Source organism: Monopterus albus, unplaced genomic scaffold, assembly GCF_001952655.1.
Source record: "Monopterus albus unplaced genomic scaffold, M_albus_1.0 scaffold62.1, whole genome shotgun sequence".
Taxonomy (NCBI): domain Eukaryota; kingdom Metazoa; phylum Chordata; class Actinopteri; order Synbranchiformes; family Synbranchidae; genus Monopterus; species Monopterus albus.
The window spans coordinates 399,577-417,649 of record NW_018127942.1 but is presented as its reverse complement, the minus strand read 5'-3'; the positions used below and the strand labels follow the sequence as shown (position 1 = coordinate 417,649).

At 41.8% G+C, this 18,073-nt stretch overlaps 1 protein-coding gene across 2 annotated transcripts; it reads left to right on the top strand.

The window, feature by feature from the left end:
* Positions 1–41: 41 nt before the first annotated feature.
* dpf3 (double PHD fingers 3) lies at positions 42–17,531 on the top strand. Of its 2 annotated transcripts, XM_020603626.1 has the most exons (11): positions 42–386; positions 6,151–6,311; positions 7,365–7,472; positions 10,288–10,421; positions 10,727–10,822; positions 10,923–10,995; positions 12,231–12,368; positions 12,569–12,697; positions 15,561–15,673; positions 15,876–15,957; positions 16,160–17,531. In XM_020603626.1, the coding sequence occupies exons 1-11, from the start codon at positions 355–357 to the stop codon at positions 16,225–16,227; spliced, it is 1,134 nt and encodes a 377-aa protein (XP_020459282.1). In that variant the 5' UTR covers positions 42–354; the 3' UTR covers positions 16,228–17,531. The 2 variants fall into 2 exon arrangements, 1 of the variants encoding a protein (XP_020459282.1); XR_002275223.1 differs by lacking the exons at positions 15,876–15,957; positions 16,160–17,531 and adding an exon at positions 13,910–14,596 and having other exon boundaries at positions 15,561–15,646.
* The last annotated feature ends 542 nt before the right edge of the window (positions 17,532–18,073 follow it).

Here is an 18,073-nt window from a genome sequence, read left to right as displayed (position 1 = left end):
GTTTTATATTCTATTCATTAAAGATGTATATTTTTTGATTGCGCATTATTGTTTAAGCAGCCAAGAACTCACAACCCAAACAAAAACATGTGGCTCATGGTGTGATATTCCGTTTCTTTCAACCCGATAATAGATAAATCGGGTTTGTTTCATGAGATTATTATAATCTGAGGACTGGGACATTCATTTTGACAGATTTCTCTGAAGCCACGCCTAATGTCTTGATGCTGGTGTTGTATTGGTAGCGAGCACAGTGCCCGGGACCGCATTGGCTGCTGTTTTTCTCTCTTTTTTTTCGTTAGGGTCCCAAACTGCACCGAGATTTGGAATATTACGTTACAATTCTGTGGGAAGATGGCGACTGTCATTCATAATCCACTAAAATCGTAAGTAATATTTATTAAAATCATTAAATATATCGATTGCATGGATGCGCACAGGATGGGATTAAAGGTTTAAATAAGAATCACAAAATGAACACTTTTACCATGTACTCAGACAGTTTCCGTGCGTGCTATCTGCTTGGCTGTGTAATACTAATATAAAGGCATGCACTCAAGTACAATATGCAAAGAAAACATCCCCAAACCGCGCGTAACTGTCTAGGCTACCTTCTCTATCATGAACAGAAAGTTACAGTCGACTGCATTCTGCTTTATAAACACGGTTTACAGAAAGTTTGCCAACAGAGCTCTTTATCACCTCTTGAAGGATGCATTTGCATAGTTTCTTGCACGTAGCCTATGTCACGAAGCGCATGTTGAGAAGGAGACTCGCGGTCAATGCGCAACTTGTTTCTTTTGTTGTGACTCCAATGGGTATACTTTACAGTATTAACCTTTCATGCATGTGGGGGGAAAAGTGAGATATAATACAGTTTTAGGGGGCATTCAGTTTTGGTGCAAGTGTCTGATGTGGATAATCAGCGCATATACAGTTTCTGAATTGTAGAAACATCCACTGTATACATTATTGTACTTTTGAGAAAATCTGCAATAATTGACCAATATGAATAAGATACAACAGTTTGCCTCATTTCAGATAAGTTATGGAATATGCGCACGTTTATTCGTAACTTTCAGCCCAGTTGCTGAGACCGTATCTGTCTTCTTACATGGCTGACAGCAGATGTTTACCACTGGTCATGAGGAATCTGCAAAGAGTCGGTTTCACAAAGTTAGACAAGAATGTCAGGATCAATTTGATTTGATAAAGTGTGTGTCATACACCATGCATTCTCTTTCAATCAAATGTCACCCCACAGTAACGCTTTGCACATGTAAAGAAAACTTTCAAACTGTCATTTGTAAGCTTGTACATGTGCTTGCATTCTTGATGGTCAGATAATATTTTGTAGATTCAGATTCAGAGAAAAAGAGAAAGGCAAAATGTTCCTCAAGTACAGAGAGAACTCACAATGCTTTTGTTTTGTCGAGCTCTTTGTTTACAACCAAAAAAAAAGATCTTGCTGTAAACCCAGAGCTTGAAAAAAAAGCTTTACGCTGTTGTGTTCTACCGAAACAGATTAGGCTGTAGAACATGCAAGTGTATTTTTTGTTGTGTGTTTGCAACTGTGCCTGTAGAGCAGCAGATTAGGAGTGCCCTAGTATTCTCCTGCACCCATCTGATGCTGAGACAGATAGAGAGAGAGAGAGATGGAGGGAGCCTTATCTACCCTTCATATACAGTAGGAACATCCCAGATGGACACACACACCTAAGTCCATAAAATACTGTTTAAACCTGTATATGAAACAATCGTGTAGGAATATAGGAGCTAATACCAGTCAGCATAAGAGTTGTTTGAGTCCACTGTCGTTTAAAAAACAATAGGGCTGACTTGTCTTTTGTCCTCAGGATGTGGCTGGCAAATCATATGCAGTCAATAAGGACATGGTAATAATCTAGCCCTTCTCTCCTGCTAGTGCTCAGCTTTGAAAGATGAATTACAACTGTCAGCTGCTGGCAGTAAACATGTCTGGCTTTCTAGACTCATTCAGTCATATGTAACCATACATGTTTATTTCATTTATTTTTTACATTTTTACAAAGACTTCTTTGTGACTGAAACCCAGAGGCCACGTGGGATATGGGACTTAATGGAAAGCTGACACGAGAAGAATTCAAATGACAGATGCAATTCACATGCAGAGATGTTTTACCTTCATTTTTAGCATTTGGATTTACATTGAAACAAAGAGCTCAGGTGGAAAGAGTTTGCATATTTAAGGGATGTGAGCTGAGATTTCAGGAAATGTAAAAGAGATGGTGTAGGGTGGGGGTGGGGAGTGTTTGGGGTTGTTTTTATCGTGTGTTTGTTGCTTGTGTAGGTGGTTGTGTAGACGTTTTACCCATCCCCCAATTTACATGAGAGCGAGCGTGACTGAGTGATGGAGGTGTGGGGATTGGATGGGGGGTAGAGGTGGTGGCAGGTTGGGGTATTGTCTGTCTGGCTGTATTTACTGCATACATTTATACTACAACATCAGCACAGGGGAGAAACTTGGGCTTTGTCTTTCTGAGTCCGGGGAGTGGGAATGCTCGGGAATGGTTTCCAGGCACAGGGAATTAAGTGGCCAGGCACACTCCAAGCAACAGCCCCTTTTCTGATTTATACACATGGAACTGGCGCATGTTTCTGTCCTTATATTGTTCGTGTGTGATTAAGAAGAGAGTGAGGAGCTGAGGTATGAGTGTATGTTACTCTTCACATAGAAAAGTGTCTTGTCCTTTGGAGACGCATTCTCTTATATTTCCTCCAGTGACCCCATGCTGAGTTGAAGTGAGTTATCGTTCAGCCTACATCTCCGGCTTCCACTCCTTCAACTCACCCGCCTTCAGCTCCTCTACCCCTCAGCTGCAGCATCTGAATCAGGGTTTCCTCTCTGCAACACCCTTTCTTCTTTCTCCCCTTTCCCCTCCTCTAACTGCACTCTGCACCTTTCCCTTTCATTTCCTTTGTGCGTCTGTTTGCCCACAGACGAGCTTGTGTGTATGTGGGAGAGCGCGCTCCAGCGTACACACATCCGTATGTTTGAGAGAAAATGAGTGTGACAGCATTTGAAAGGGAACACGTGTGCCTCGGGACATATCGGACCCCTCCTTTTCCCTCCCTTTCTGCCTCCTTGGCTCCTCCTCCTGCTCCTCTACATCTCCCTTTTTCTGCTTTACCCACTGCTGAGCCCACAACATGCCACAAATACAACTTTTATATGGATGTTATAACCTCAGCCATTAGCCATATAGTAGTAGTAGTATAGGAGAGAGGTCATTAAAATGGTTGATAATGGTGTGATTGCTGTAAACTGAGGTGAGGAGGACTAGGCTGACAAAACACCTCCTGGTTTGAGGCAAAATGGTCGTTTCTCTGACTTAAACTGCATCCAGAAAAAAACCACTTAAAGTACCCTTGAACCTTAAGCTCCAAATAAAGCAGGGCTGCAAATAAAAATGAAACTGCAGATTGTTTAACCATTCATTCAATAATCATTTGGTTTAAAAGCTTTATTTTTTAGACTTCAGTGTGACGTGTTTATACTGTCATATGATGGAGAAAAGCATCAAATGATTGCCAGAGCTTTCACTTCCCTTGTCTATGGATTAGGCAAACATTTGAATATTCATAATGTCCATAATCTATTTTGGGACTAAACCGGTTCTTTGTGAGTGTGTGTTTGACCATCCTGGCTAATCTGAAGTCCAGTGCCTATGAAATTAGCACCTCAGCTGTCTGACAGTGTCACCCCTTACCTGTGATAAATCATTTATGGATACCTGTGGTGTCCAAACAGAGAACAAAAGAGGGTGTTGAAAGGACGAGAGGATGCTGTTTTCCTTTTCTCCACTCCGCTCCTCCATCTCTGTGAGCTTTTACCTGGAAACTCTGACCTGTAAATGATTAGCATGAGCTGATGAAATGGCCCTTCGCTGCTTTTGTTCTTGGCGATGATAAGCGTGACCATCGCACACAAAGCCGCTCTCTGTGCTAGTATGGGTGCAACTGAGGCAGTGGTGTACACTTAATACACATTCATGCACACACACACACACAAAGCAACTGCAGATTCCATCAGCATCCAGGAAGCTGTTGACCAAGAGGAATGTGTTTCTGACATGCAAAAACTCAACTTATATAAGCACCATCACTAGGATGAGCCATACAGGCCACTAATGGGTACAGTCTCTGATGGTTGAATCAGGCTCGGGTGGAGCTCGGGGAGACATCTTAGGACACACGACGCACATAGACAGATGGTCTTGGAGGCATTGTACACACACTGTGTCCCTTTACACTCACTTAACCGAACACATGTGCTCACCACGCAGACAAATGCACAGCAGGCACACAAGCAGACACGAACACTTGCTTATGTAAGAGTTTATGAAGTCGCCTGAGGATGTTACACAGACGCTGTGTGGTTGGAAACAGAAACATACAGGCAATATGTGATGACACAGGGATGAAAAGAGGAAAGAGACAAATGAGGAGCAAAACCTATAGGTACACGCACACATGATTCAGGTACCAAACAGTGACAGCAGAGATAACACTTTACCTCTGGGAATGTAAGTTATATGACAGGAAGTCTTTTCTGGAGATTTGGATTTGACTAGATCAGTGTGACTTCTGCTTTGTCATACTGTAAAAACATGTGGGACCAAAAACACCAGCTGCATTGCTCATTTCTGTAGGTCTCCTGACAAAAACCTCAGCCAGCAACCGCTGCATGTATTTAAGCCCAAATGTTGTACATACAGTTTGGCACTGAAGGCACATGCAGAGTCACTAGAGGTTTTCCTTTTTCATATTAGCTGAGATGTTGCCTTAACTCCCTCCACATGGCTCATCCTCAGTCCTCACTCATCAACTAGTTGAATGTCAAAAGCAACAAATCCTTTAATTTCTATATTTCATCTTTGTCTAGATGCTATAGCAGCCAAAGTTGCAGTGTGAAGAAGATGTTCTAACACAGCTGTGAGATGGAGACCATGCCCAGTCCATTCTTTTTATTCATGTTTTTGTTTTCTCTTGTGAAAATCAATCACTGTATTTATACCTGTCTTTTCCTCTGAAGTCTCCCCATTTCCCCTGGTTCACTTTCTGGTGCTACTCGCTCCAGCCTACCACCCTTCCCCCTACCTCTCTTCCCTTTTCCACCCACCCTGTGCTCCATCCACTTCCAAACACTACGCATCTTTGTGAGAGCCACTGAGACCAGAATGTTGGTCTTTGTCAAGTCTGGCATTCTTGACATATCTGTGAGGAAAATCCACAGACTGCCCATCTCTGTTCACCCCGTCAGAGAGACAGGATGGCAGGGCAGATAGACATGGATACGCGTAAACAGAGACAGACAAGATCCTGCTGCTTTGAGTGTATCCCAAAAGCAAGGGATGCAAGACGCATTTTATCCCTCTCTCTCTTAAAAAATTCTAAATAAAAATGAACTTTTTCAACCTTCCCGTCACAAATTATGTTGGTTTAAATGAGGATGATGTTGTTTGAGCTTATTTAACAAACGTAACTAAACAGAAAACTGCACTCAGTGAGGGTTGACTATCTTAGTCCACAGCCCCTGTTGGCTAAGGATCAAATCTCTGTTCTTCCTCTCTGTATTTCAGCTGTGTGATTAAAGAATAACCTGCTCAATGTGAATATTTCATCTGTGTTCCTCTTGGTTTTGTTCTGCTGGTTTCTAATGACCTTAGCTTGCCTCTAGACTGTGACTGTAGAGTTCAGAAGTCTGGGTGTGTCAGGTTAAGCTAAAGTTAAGGTTCACTGTCATTCTTGATTTGCAGACCAGACTAAATCATCAGCCACCCAGCACGTTATTGCCATTGAACATCCAAAAAAGTAAGCATCTAGCTAATAGGAGTTCAGTAGAAGGAATGACTGTTGCACACAGAACAACGAAGAAATCGAAGCTGCAAATAACTTGGATCCGTGGCCAAAATGAGACTAATGTTACTTGCTGGTAACTTCAGTTCCTGCAGCACATACTTTTTCAGTTTACTTCAGATGTTGAATGAATAGGACAGTTGTTGTAGAAGTAAATTATAATGACCCTGATGCATTACAACAAATAAATCACTCTGTTTTCCAAACACATTCTTTGACTGAATTTATCCTTGTTTCTCTGTGTGTGTTCAGGCTTGGTGACCAGTTCTATAAAGAAGCCATCGAACACTGTCGCAGCTACAATGCCCGACTATGTGCTGAGCGCAGTGTCCGCATGCCCTTCTTGGACTCACAGACTGGCGTGGCACAAAACAACTGCTACATCTGGATGGAAAAGCGCCACCGACAACCTGGTGAGAAACTCGGCAAAGGCCCCCAAAAATCCATTAAATCAGATTTTGGAAACATGACTTTAAATGCTCACAATGTGCTGCTCACATCTCACTTTCAGTGTAGATTGAATAGTGCTTTAATAGCACTTATGTCTCACTTGTAGTGTGTTATACCTGTAAGTGTATTTCCCAAAATGCTGAAATATCCCTTTAAGGTACAAATAGCATACTTTTGATGGATATAATTACAAATTACGATATCCTCTCTCAGAAAAAGAGGTCGACCCTTCTTTTGTATATTTTCTGAGTTACCACGTGCTGATTTATCCTGAGACAGGCAGTCAGAATAGGTTGGGCACATCGGGGTCGCCTGTACAGCCAAAGGGAACAATCTGCTCTGAGCTGAGAGCTAGACACAAATAGCCTGCTCTCCATCTTGTATGCAAAGCCCTTCAGGCCACACCCTATATTTTGTGGCAGACCTAACTCACATTATATGCATTTATTCTGGGTTTATCCCTGCCCCCTCCTTCTCTTGATTTTTTCTGCTCCAGCAGACATAAGAGAAACAGCCTTTCCCTCCATCTCAGTCTTCTGCTAAGCTAATGGCGCAATATGATTAGACAGAAACAGAGATCTTAATATTCAATTAAACTACAAGAAGCCTGCATTGCTGACATATTCACAAGGCAATACTGTTTAATTTGTTCATTAGAGTAAAACTGAATATACCAACCCCAGTATTAAATAAGATTTCTACACTGATATGTTTGGTAAAGTAGCCGAAAACAAAGTCTCTGGAATGTGACCACAAGAGCTGGATTTTCTGAATAAGTGGTCCATTAGCCTGAGCACTGAAATCAGGACATATTAACTGTCAGGAACACATGACCAGTCCAGTGTGCATGTGCGTGTGTGTAGATCATCTCAGTACAAGTTTTGTTAAATATGAGGGTTTCTATTGGTTTTTAAATTTCTTCCTGTGTTCCTGTGTTTCCGCATGTGTGTATATACAGAATACCATTTATTCATGTGTGTGTGTGTGTGTGTGTGTGTGTGTGTGTGTGTGCCCAGGCCAGGCAGTGGGACAGATGTATACCTACCCTGCTCGTTGCTGGAGGAAGAAGAGGCGACTCCACCCTCCTCTGGATCCCCAGCTCCGTTTGTGTGAGCTTCGACTAGGTAAGAGAAACAACGTACACATATACTCTAACTGCCGTGCAACACATTGACATGCATAGGCCATGAACAGCAGTGGCCACAGCAGCATTGCCTGTACAGTAAGTTATGTGCCCTTTCATTTTTGTATTCAATCTATCTTCATTTAAATGCAGATATAGATTATGTCTGTGCCCTCGTTGCTCTTGTGTAGCTGCACAGAGCTTTAGGGCGTGCAGAGTGGCGTTAATGCTATCTGACCATCTGGCTCTGGTTAGGCCGTCTCTCTCGCCAGGTCTCCAGGTTCATTCTATCCCCCGAATCAATGCCTCCTCTCACTGTTCTCTGGCTGTAGACACACACACACACACATATATGAGTGCACAAACACCCCCACACATGACTCTCGCTCACTTGCAGCACGGAAGCGCCCTGACTGGGCCTCTATAATCATTTGTCCATGAGGCATTAGAATGTGAGTGAGTCTTGGGAGTGGAAGTGTGTGCTTTTGTGTGTATGTGTGTGTGTGCATACATGCATTCATATGTGTGTGTTATAGGGGATTTTAGCAAAGGAATGCCCCAGGAACCTGATAAGGGGGAGATATAAAGGCATGTCTTTGTTTCTGCTTTGCCACACCATTGTTTCCCACTCGCTGTCTTCCAGACGCAATATAATACTCTAGAACTTTCCACCAAGAACCATTCCATTTTAAACAGGATAGAGTCATTTTCAATAAAAAAAAGAGAAGAAACTCCCCTGAGCTGAGACCAAACAGCAACTAAAGTGCATTAAGAGAGAGACGACTACCAATATACTGTAGTTGACAGGGGCAGAAAAGCCTTCGTAGCTGAAAGAGTTGAAGACTCCAGTTTTGTTTTTCTGAGATCCAGTTCAGCAGTTTGGCCCAGATATCTATCATAACACAACAGAGGAATGTGAGTGCTCCCCTCTCAGGCTTTTGGAAATGCTTTATGTTTATTTAATGTTTCCTGAACAAAGAGGTTTGTCTGCGTGTGTGTGAGGAGACTATGTCACAAGGTTTCTTTGAAAGATTTCAAAACCAGGATTTAACTTGCCACTGCTCAAAGCAGGGGCTGTCTCAGCAGCCATTTTGCTCTTTGCTTTTTGCTCAGTTTATTGCTGAGTGTTTCAAAAAGTTGAAAGCAAAGGCACGGGTCTAGATGACAGTGGTAGCTGTTTACATGTTTCTGATGTTAATTGTACAAAAAGAAATTCAGAGAACATTCACCTGTCCGACTGTAATTTCTTTGTCCTGTTTAACTTAGTTCATGCCCCCTAATCTATTACTGGTCTCAGGAATGCAATGGTATTAACTGGCATTGAGTTTAAGAGTAAATGTAAATGTTTGTTCATATGGAGTGGGAGTCGAGGATCTTTTCTTCTTTTTGCTGGCAGAGCAGAACACTGAACTTGTTTATTCTCTCCCTGTTTGCCCCAGAGAGTCAAAAGAGCAATGAGGTCAGTCAGCAGAGAGCAAAGGTGAAAAGAGGAGGCATATAAGAGGGTTTTTGGGGGGTGTTAGAGGAGAACAACCTCAGTGCCCTACACAAACGGACAAAGAATTTAGAGGAGTAGTGAAAGGTATGCAGGAAAGGTATTCAGCTTTGTATTCAATAAGAGTATGTTATAGCCACATTAGCCCTGCTCCATCCTGGCCTTTCTTGTCACATCCATGCTGTTCTTCTGTCTTCATCCTGGTGTTAAGACTCAAAGACGAGGACAGGGAGTCAATGTTGCCATAAGTTCTCTATGGAAATGAAAAAAGGCAGAGGGAAAAAGAAGGTAGACTGGAAGAGGCAAGTAGAGGGAGCTTATTTTGTGATTGATTGTTTGTTTCATTATTTCCTTTCTTACTATACACCTGGTGCACCAGTTTTGTATTAATGTCGAATCTGGCAGCCTGGCCTGTAAATGTAAAAACTCCCTTTATTACCCATACGTAAAGAAAATGTCCACACAAATGCTGATACATTTGCTGTAACCTTCCATCTACACTGTCCTGTTGTTAATCTAAAACTGATATATGGTCAGTGGATGATGCAGTCAACGTTGCACTGCCTTACATCCTGCAACTTGCCGACTCCCTGGGGGCCTGTGCACAAGTCCTCTTTGCGGACTTCAGCTTGTTCAACACCATCATCCCGGACATCCTCCACTCCAAACTGACCCAGCTCACTGTGCCTGCCCACACCTGTCAGTGGATCACCAGCTTTCTGACAGACAGCAAGCAGCAGGTGAGGCTGGGGAAAACCGTACCCAGGCAGTCAGCACAGGTGCCCCGCAGAGATGTGTGCACACCTCGCTGTTGTTTTCATCTACACCAATGACCCCTCTGGGAAGATCCTGAAGTTTGCAGATGACACAGTGGTCATCGGTGTCATCCGAGACGGTGACGAGTCAACCTACAGACGGGAGGTTGAACAGCTGGTCCTGTGGTGCGGTCGCAGTAACTTAGAGCTGAACATGCTGAAAACAGTGGAGAGGACAGTGGACTTCAGGAAGAGCCCTCCCCCATCAGAAACATTTGTTTCTTGTTCTCTCAGTCTTATCTTGTTTACTTGTTTGTTTACTCGTTACCTTACAGAAGAACATTGTACATACACATTGAGAGCCACTGTGGCTGAGTCAAAGTCCTGATGTGTTCAACACACCTGGGCAGTAAAGCTGATTCACTTTCTGATTCTGAAATGAATGCCAATAAATGTGAATGGTAACCTTAACGTAAAAAGCATGCATGTTTTTACTGCCCCAGACACACACCTGCCATCTCGAACACTGTTTTCTTTATTCTCCCCTCCCTCGACCTACTCCATAGAAGCAGAGCTGGCCCCTAAACGTGAGGGGCCCCCAGGGGAGGCCACAGCCTTGGAGGCCCTTCTGAGGGGGGACAGCTTGCTGGAGAAAAAGAACAGCCTGAGTAAGGAAGAGGAGACATTACTGGAAATACAGGTATTTAGTTAAATGTTTGTTGTGTGTCACTGAAATCACTGAAATGTGATTATTTGTTCTGTTTTGGTAGATGCCAACCTGACATCTTCATATGTAGAAGTGTATTTCTAGACATAGCATGACCTGTTTCTACTCCCTAGAGATACTCATTTGATGGAACCCTCTTTTTACCACCATATTTGTTACAAACTAATAAAACAGTTATATTAGAACCCATACCTCAGTGTTATGACAGATATCTGGGCCGTAACTATCTTTACCTTCATCCAGCCCTCTCTCTGTCTGCATGTGGCTGTGCACTGTAGAGAGTACTGGAGGCGGAGGAGAATGGGGATGGTTTCCATGATGATGAAGACTTTGAACTGGATACTCCAAAGAGAAAACACCGGAACAGAGGCAAAGTGAGCATCAGAGACAAAAGTCAGAGTTTGGACCAACTGGAGGTTTGAATACAGCATTACCTGTGTTGTGTGTTTTTGTTTTGTTTTGTTTTGTTTTTAGAACAGAGGCTCAAGTCGAAGGAGGACAGAACCTGTTAACATGGACGACCAGGACAAACCTTACGTCTGTGACAGTAAGAGAAAAGAAAGCTTGGTTCTTTACACATGTGTCATCGTGTGATCTGTGGTATTACTTTGTTTTTTATGTTAGCTGAGCAAAATTCAGACTCAGTCTCTCCTAAAGCTCAAGGAAGTGGCAAAACTATTTTCTGCTTAGATCTGGCTATTACAAATATTTAGAAAATTCTCATATTGTCAGGAAAGCTTTCTCTACATGTCTGCTCCAGATTCTTGGGTTGTATGTTTAGAAAACAAAGAAATCTAGCAGATAAAACCTTTTCTCTCATCTTCCAATGATAGCCACCCCCTCTTCTGCTTCTGAGAGCAGTCCTCTACAGCATGAAGAAAGAGTTTGCTGTTAATTCAGACCTGACTAGCATGCCACTTACGTACTTGGACAGAAACCTCCAGGAATGGGCTGGACGGCCATGGGGATGTGTATATAAAGAGCTTCGCTGACTGAGTCTCAAACAGATGAAACTTATCATATTCTGTCTTTCCTTTTCCTGTTCCAGATAGATACAAACAAAAACATAATTCAAAAAAGGCTGAAGAAGGTATCTGAACCTGTTGCCATCTTGTCTTTCTAGGGGCTCCATGAAACTGTCTCTGCAATTGGCCTTTTTGCCTATGGTTATCTGGTGTGGGAATGGCTGACTGAATGCTCACCCTTTGGGGATACCAAATGCTTTTAAGTGCTTTATGCTAGTCCAGGCATCTCTTCCTGCAGTGCCAGCATTGCATGACACTAACACTATGCCATGTGTCTTAATGCTTTTTCATTGCAAGGCATGCACCAAATGATGCTTTAGTAGCGGCTCAGCTAATACCTCACTGAGAGATGCATGTTTTTAGGTCACTCTGTAGCTGATGTAGCCACTGTAGAAGTGTTTAGACTGCAGTGTTGGGTTTTTGTTTGTTTGTTTTGCAAAATTATAATTTGTATCCCTTTTTAAACACATGGAGGCAAAGGCAACAAAAGTTAATTTATAGAGGACTAGTCACACTAGAGCTATTGCACTACAATAATGCATTAAACAGACAAAGGGAAACCTTTTGTAGAGTGCAACCCATCAAACAACAACACTGAGAGTGAGCGGAAGTATCTGGATATTTCTCACAGAATCTGGTGATGAACTCACATACTTTTCTTCTGTGAGCTGATTTTGAGCCGAGTCTATATAAGAGTTGCTATATTGTCACACAAGAGTTTACATTTTTGATGGACATGTGATGTTCTTTCTGTAAGTCTGTGGAAAGCGCTACAAGAACCGCCCTGGCCTGAGCTACCACTACACCCACACTCATCTGGCAGAGGAGGAGGGTGAGGAGGAAAAAGAAACAGAGATGGCTCCATCACCTCCGCAGAGCTCTGACAACCACAAACGTAAGATGCTAGCTAGCATAAAGTTAGATAAAGCTAGAGAAATTTTCAGTGATTGCTAGCTCAAAAATGCCTTACTGCTATTTCTGACACACATAGGAATACAGTATTCCAAATCACAGTTCAATCTCTGCAGGAAGGGATGCATTGTCAGAAAATGACAGCTAGCCATGTATTCATTGTGTGTGTGTCCCTGTCGACAGCTCAGAAGGGTCCAGATGGCGCCATCATCCCCAATGACTACTGTGACTTCTGCCTGGGAGACCAGGACTCCAACAGGAAGACAGGCCAGGCTGAGGAGCTGGTGTCCTGCTCTGACTGTGGACGCTCCGGTGAGTCCCCAGCCTCCACAACTTGGAGGGTTTCATTAAGACATGACATACTTTGTTGACATCAGCGTTTAGCCCACAGGCAATGGCTTTGTTCCCCTTCCAGCCAAATGAGTGAATTTATAGGAATATGAGCAACTTCAATCGCATAGTGACTTGCTAGAGTTTAGTTGTCACTGTAAAGTTTTTGTTCAGTTTAAACAAACAAGATATAATGTGTTAATTTGTGAGGTAAGGCTTAGCTACCTTAGGACAGAGCCAGACTAGATGACCCCCTCCAAGTCTTTTTATTTCACTTTCAGCAGAAAACCAAACAATATTTCCCAAAATGTCAGAAATAATTGAGAATATTCAGAAATTAATTGTATGCTAAACCCACACTTTAATTTGTGTCTATTACTCATTTCATTTTTGTTTCTCTTTTCTTCCTTTTTTATCCACAATCTTCTTCATGTGTATTCTTCGCTTCCTCGCGATGTTTATCTTTGGTACACGGACTGAAACAGTGCTTCCCCGATAACAAAACATCCAAAGCAGTTTACATTTCATCTGGATTAATATTCACATAATTCCCGTCATAGTCCCGTCATTGTCTCTATAGTTATTTCAAAGTCTAGTCAAGCGTTTGGAATTCACAATCTTCAGTTGGATGTAGTTGGTAAAAAATAATTAAAATACACATACAGTAGTTGTTCTGAGTCATTGTTCCAATGGGTGATGTATTAGACATCTGTGTTGTCCAGATAATTGAGCTTTCATATGGTACAGTGTATATACAATGGGTTATCAAAGAGCCATGTAAACAATGAGAATTCAGAACCACTGTCCCATTTAAAAATAAGACTGATTCATGGGCTCTGCTGCTTGCTTCTGTATTGCATGCTTCTCCCTGTCAGTCTCATGAGTAAGGACTTCTGCCTTTAGACATCACGCCTTCACTCTTTTGTTGCTCAGTTTCCATGCATTACCTTATGGCACATTTGGCTGCATTTTGTTTCTTTCCCCCCTTTTGCCCCCCACACTAGCCAAAACCGCATCTGTTCAGTATCTCAGCAAAACATTTCTTGAATCAGCTCAAGCGTCCTATGCAATAACAGCGCAAAGTATTCATTTCAGTGCGTGAGATGTTTTCTTGCTACGGTAGAGGTTGTTAGAACAGCTGCGAGAGTGTGTGGCCTTGTCTGTGTTGCTCTGATGCTGATGTTTTCATGGTAGCTGGAAGAGGAGGAGTGAAGAAGGATGGGAGGAAGATGAGTGCTCTAGAAGAAATGTTCAGCAGCACGTCAGACAGCGAGGCCTCCACGTTTCATGGCTTTGAAGATGCAGAGCTGGAGGACGTTTTGTTTTCAGATGATGATGATACTGTGACTGACGGCTGATAATGGGATGCCCTGACTTAGTGGCAAAAAAAAAAAAAAATCATTTTCTGAATGTTCTGAATGAATTTTCTAAATGTTTTAAGTGAAAATCAATGAAAGCTTGAAGACACAAGTTGGACTGCAGTGGCTCACCTTCAAGACACTTTTACCTGAAAACTCACCAGATTATTTTGAACTCTTGGAAGAGATGTGGGACATATTTATATGTGAAGCCAGCTTCTTCTTGGAAATGTTGCCGCTGATGGAAACAGTTGCTTTTCTTTTTTTTTTATTTTTATTTACAGTTGCTCATATGGATTTTACTCAAGGCATTTTTCCATTTTTCATTCCTGGCTCTGCTTGTATATGATAATCAAAAACTAAACCTGACTTCCCATTAATTCTGGACTAAAGATGATAATAGCAGACATAGTGGACTTAAGAAAAAGGAATAAATTACATGAGTGGCCACTAATGTGGCAGGTGGAGGGATGAACACGGACTCGAGTCACTCCACTGGCTAAAGAGGACAGGTAGCCGAGAGGTAAGAGCTAATCGGCACTCCGTTGCTCCTGTCTGTCTCTAAGAGCTCAGTCCTTTCTTTTATCAGTACATGCTGAGAAGACATACTTATTCTAATGCCTAGCTGCCATGGCTAATTTCTTCTTGACTGTAATTCCTTAGTTTAACTTTTTACATTTTCACATCTGTACTGTAAATTCATCTCAGGTCACGTTTGTCTTTAGTCACTCCTCAGAGGCTGATAGGGAATGTGTTCAGTGTTTCTGGCTACTTACCCATCCCAGATATAAATCAGTTCATCTTTGATTATGGCTTATTCATGGCTCATTGATACCCCATTGATACCAGGTTGATCGAGATACAGTAACCATGTTCATAAGACAGGGAAGAAGACACTTAAATATACCAAATATTCTTTGTTTGTTGTCATTTTTCCTGTACAGACATCACTGCTTGTATTTTGCTTTTCTGACACATAGTCACTTGGTTTTGGTTGATAGATTGCTTTGTTGCTAAATATCATCCAGCTATATGGGCTCTCATCACTGTGGGTGCAGTTACAGTCCCTGACGTCTCTTATGAAGACACAACCATCTTATTATATGATTAAAGGATAGATACTGTTAGGGAAAAAAAACACTGTTTACAATAATGTCAGCAAAATTATTTGCTTAAAAATATGGAAAAGACCATTTTCAAGCTACAGCATCAACTTAAAATAAAATTCACCAAATCTTAGTAACATAGAAATGCACCATCACTGTAGCTGAAAGCCTGAAGCACATACTGGGAAAATCAGATACACTCGTGGATAATGTAAATCGGCTTTGTAAGGGTTATGTAAATATTCTTAGATGTTTGTCAGTACCAATTTTGAGCTTCGGCTATATGTCTGACATTGCTTTGTAACCTCTTCTGGCTATCTAGCATCATCTCCCTTCCTCCCTTCTTCACTTTTATTGTCTGTACTCACTGTCTCTTCACAGGTCACCCCACATGCCTGCAGTTCACTGAGAACATGATGCAGGCGGTAAGGACGTACCAGTGGCAGTGCATCGAGTGCAAGTCTTGCAGCCTCTGCGGCACCTCAGAGAATGATGTATGTATACTGTAGGAGAGGGGATGCTAGTAAGATTCTCTTTGGCACCACAGACATCGGTATTTTAATGCTATAACTAGTTAGATGACAAATTAAGAAAAACCCAACATAAGGTGTCTAAGGTACTGGGCTGCCACGTGCCACGAGAACAGCTAGTGTCTTTAATAGCTGCTAAGTTGTTGATTGTGCACTGCCTGTGCAGGACCAGCTGCTGTTCTGTGATGACTGTGACAGAGGATACCACATGTACTGCCTGAAGCCTCCGATGACTCAGCCTCCTGAAGGTACCACAGCTGAGAGCCACTCTCATAGGTTTTATTATACATCAGGGGACTGATACTATATGCACTACAAGTCAAACGTTTCCATTCAAATCAACAGGAAAGTGTGTGTATGTGTAAGAGAGGCTAAGACTAGGGCTATATATGGAAAAGAGTGAGGAGGATAAAGATTTCAGCCTCTCTCTCTCTCTCCCTCCCTCTATAGGAAGCTGGAGTTGTCACTTGTGTCTGGACTTGTTAAAGGACAAAGCCTCAGTCTATGGAGAAGCATAACGCCACCCTGGACATTCTTCTTCACACACACCTATATAGACTCCAACACACAGAGACACGAACACACATTCTCTCTCACACATACACTCCAGTACATTAGCAAGCTCGGGGCAGTTTCCTGTGTGAGGTGCAGAGATCTTCTACCTCTCACATACCTGCTCAAGAGTGCAACAGTCCAGATGCGCACACTATCGACATGCAATCTCAACTAAGTCAGCAGGTCTGCCACTCAGTCCTTTTTCTACCTCATCACTCAGCAGACAGAAAGAAGCCAAAGCACGAGTGATAATGGCCAATATGTATTACCTGTGAGTACATGCACATCTAAACTAAACATCTGAAATCTCTGGATGTTTTCCGCCTGATTTATGATTTGGAAAATGGTTCTTCCAGAGTATTTGCTGAAGCTTGCCTTGCTGCTCGCGCTCTCCAAACCTGAGTGGGTTTGATTAACATTTGTTTAAACTACTCCTTCCAGCTCCATTTCTCTCTTGTGTTTAGATGTTACAGTGGCATTCCTATTTTATATCTGGACAAACTCAATGTTAGCCATGCCACCTTTTACAGTTTTTGTCAAGCTTGGTGAAATTTATATCCTACGCAAGAAGGAAAAGAACCGTTTGTTCTGGATTGCGGTGACATTCTTGATCCACATCTGTTTTCTGTATTCTTAGAGTTAGTAGGATACCATGGTGCTTATTTGTGACACTTTACAAAAGACTTAAAATGTCTTTACACAGAATGACACCCTTATGTATAGTTTTTAATGCAGTTGTTGTGAACAGAATATATTCAGTACATTCTGCTTTTGTATCACTGATAATGTTTAATTGATTTCATTTAAAATTGATTGCTAAAATCTTATAAGCCCCATAAACGTAACGCACGGTTTTTGTACTGAACTAAACTTGGCAGCACTAACTCTAAAAAGATGGAAGGAACAACACAAATAAGCTCAAATCTAAGAGAAGGAAGAAAAAGGGCAGAAAAACACCCTTCCAGTTCACATAGTGTGTGATCCTGGACGGGATATCACATTCTTCATTTGTGTTTTATTATTGTGCATTTGTATTTGATTCCACTGACAATCATGAACTAGTCTAGATATATGTTGCTATTGTTAATAACTTGCACAGGGTTGTTTTTTATTGTGCTCTTCCATGGTTGATATAATGGCCCTCTGTGTCTTTTGAAAATGTCGGGTTCTTTGTTGATGCCTTTGTTGACACAGAGTGATTCAAAATGTGTGTTGTATTTTGTTAAAGTAAATGTTATGTTTTGTGATGAAATAAAAGAATTTTCCATCATTCTTCAGCCCACATGTCTCTGGTTTTGCATTTAAAATAGTTTATACATACAAGAAAAGCCCTTTCAAGTGTTTTTGTTCCTTCTTGATCATCCATTACCTGGAAGTGTTTATATGGCTCTGGCCAAGATGTCTGTGTCTGATATGAATCGGTTATAATTGAATGCACAGATGATTTCCTTTTCATTTTCCCCAAACATATATGGGTGTCTTTCTCTGTCTGGCAACATGCTCATTCCAATGGCTTCAACAGGGATGTAGTATAGACTTGCAGGTCACAAGCATGTGAAAGACTTCCAGTATTAACTTGTGTTCAGCTAATGTGGGCCCAAATGCTTCTCACCACTTTCTGAGAAGAAATGTTTATTGTAGGTATTATTTCAAATATCGATAACATCACTTATCTAAGTTACATGATAGGTTAGTATTTACATCATATCACCACTAGAGAGTACTATTGGACTGGAATAGGACTCTGATTGACTGGGCACATTATTTTGCAGTCTACTTTGTAGGCCCATGGATTGGGCTGCATATATC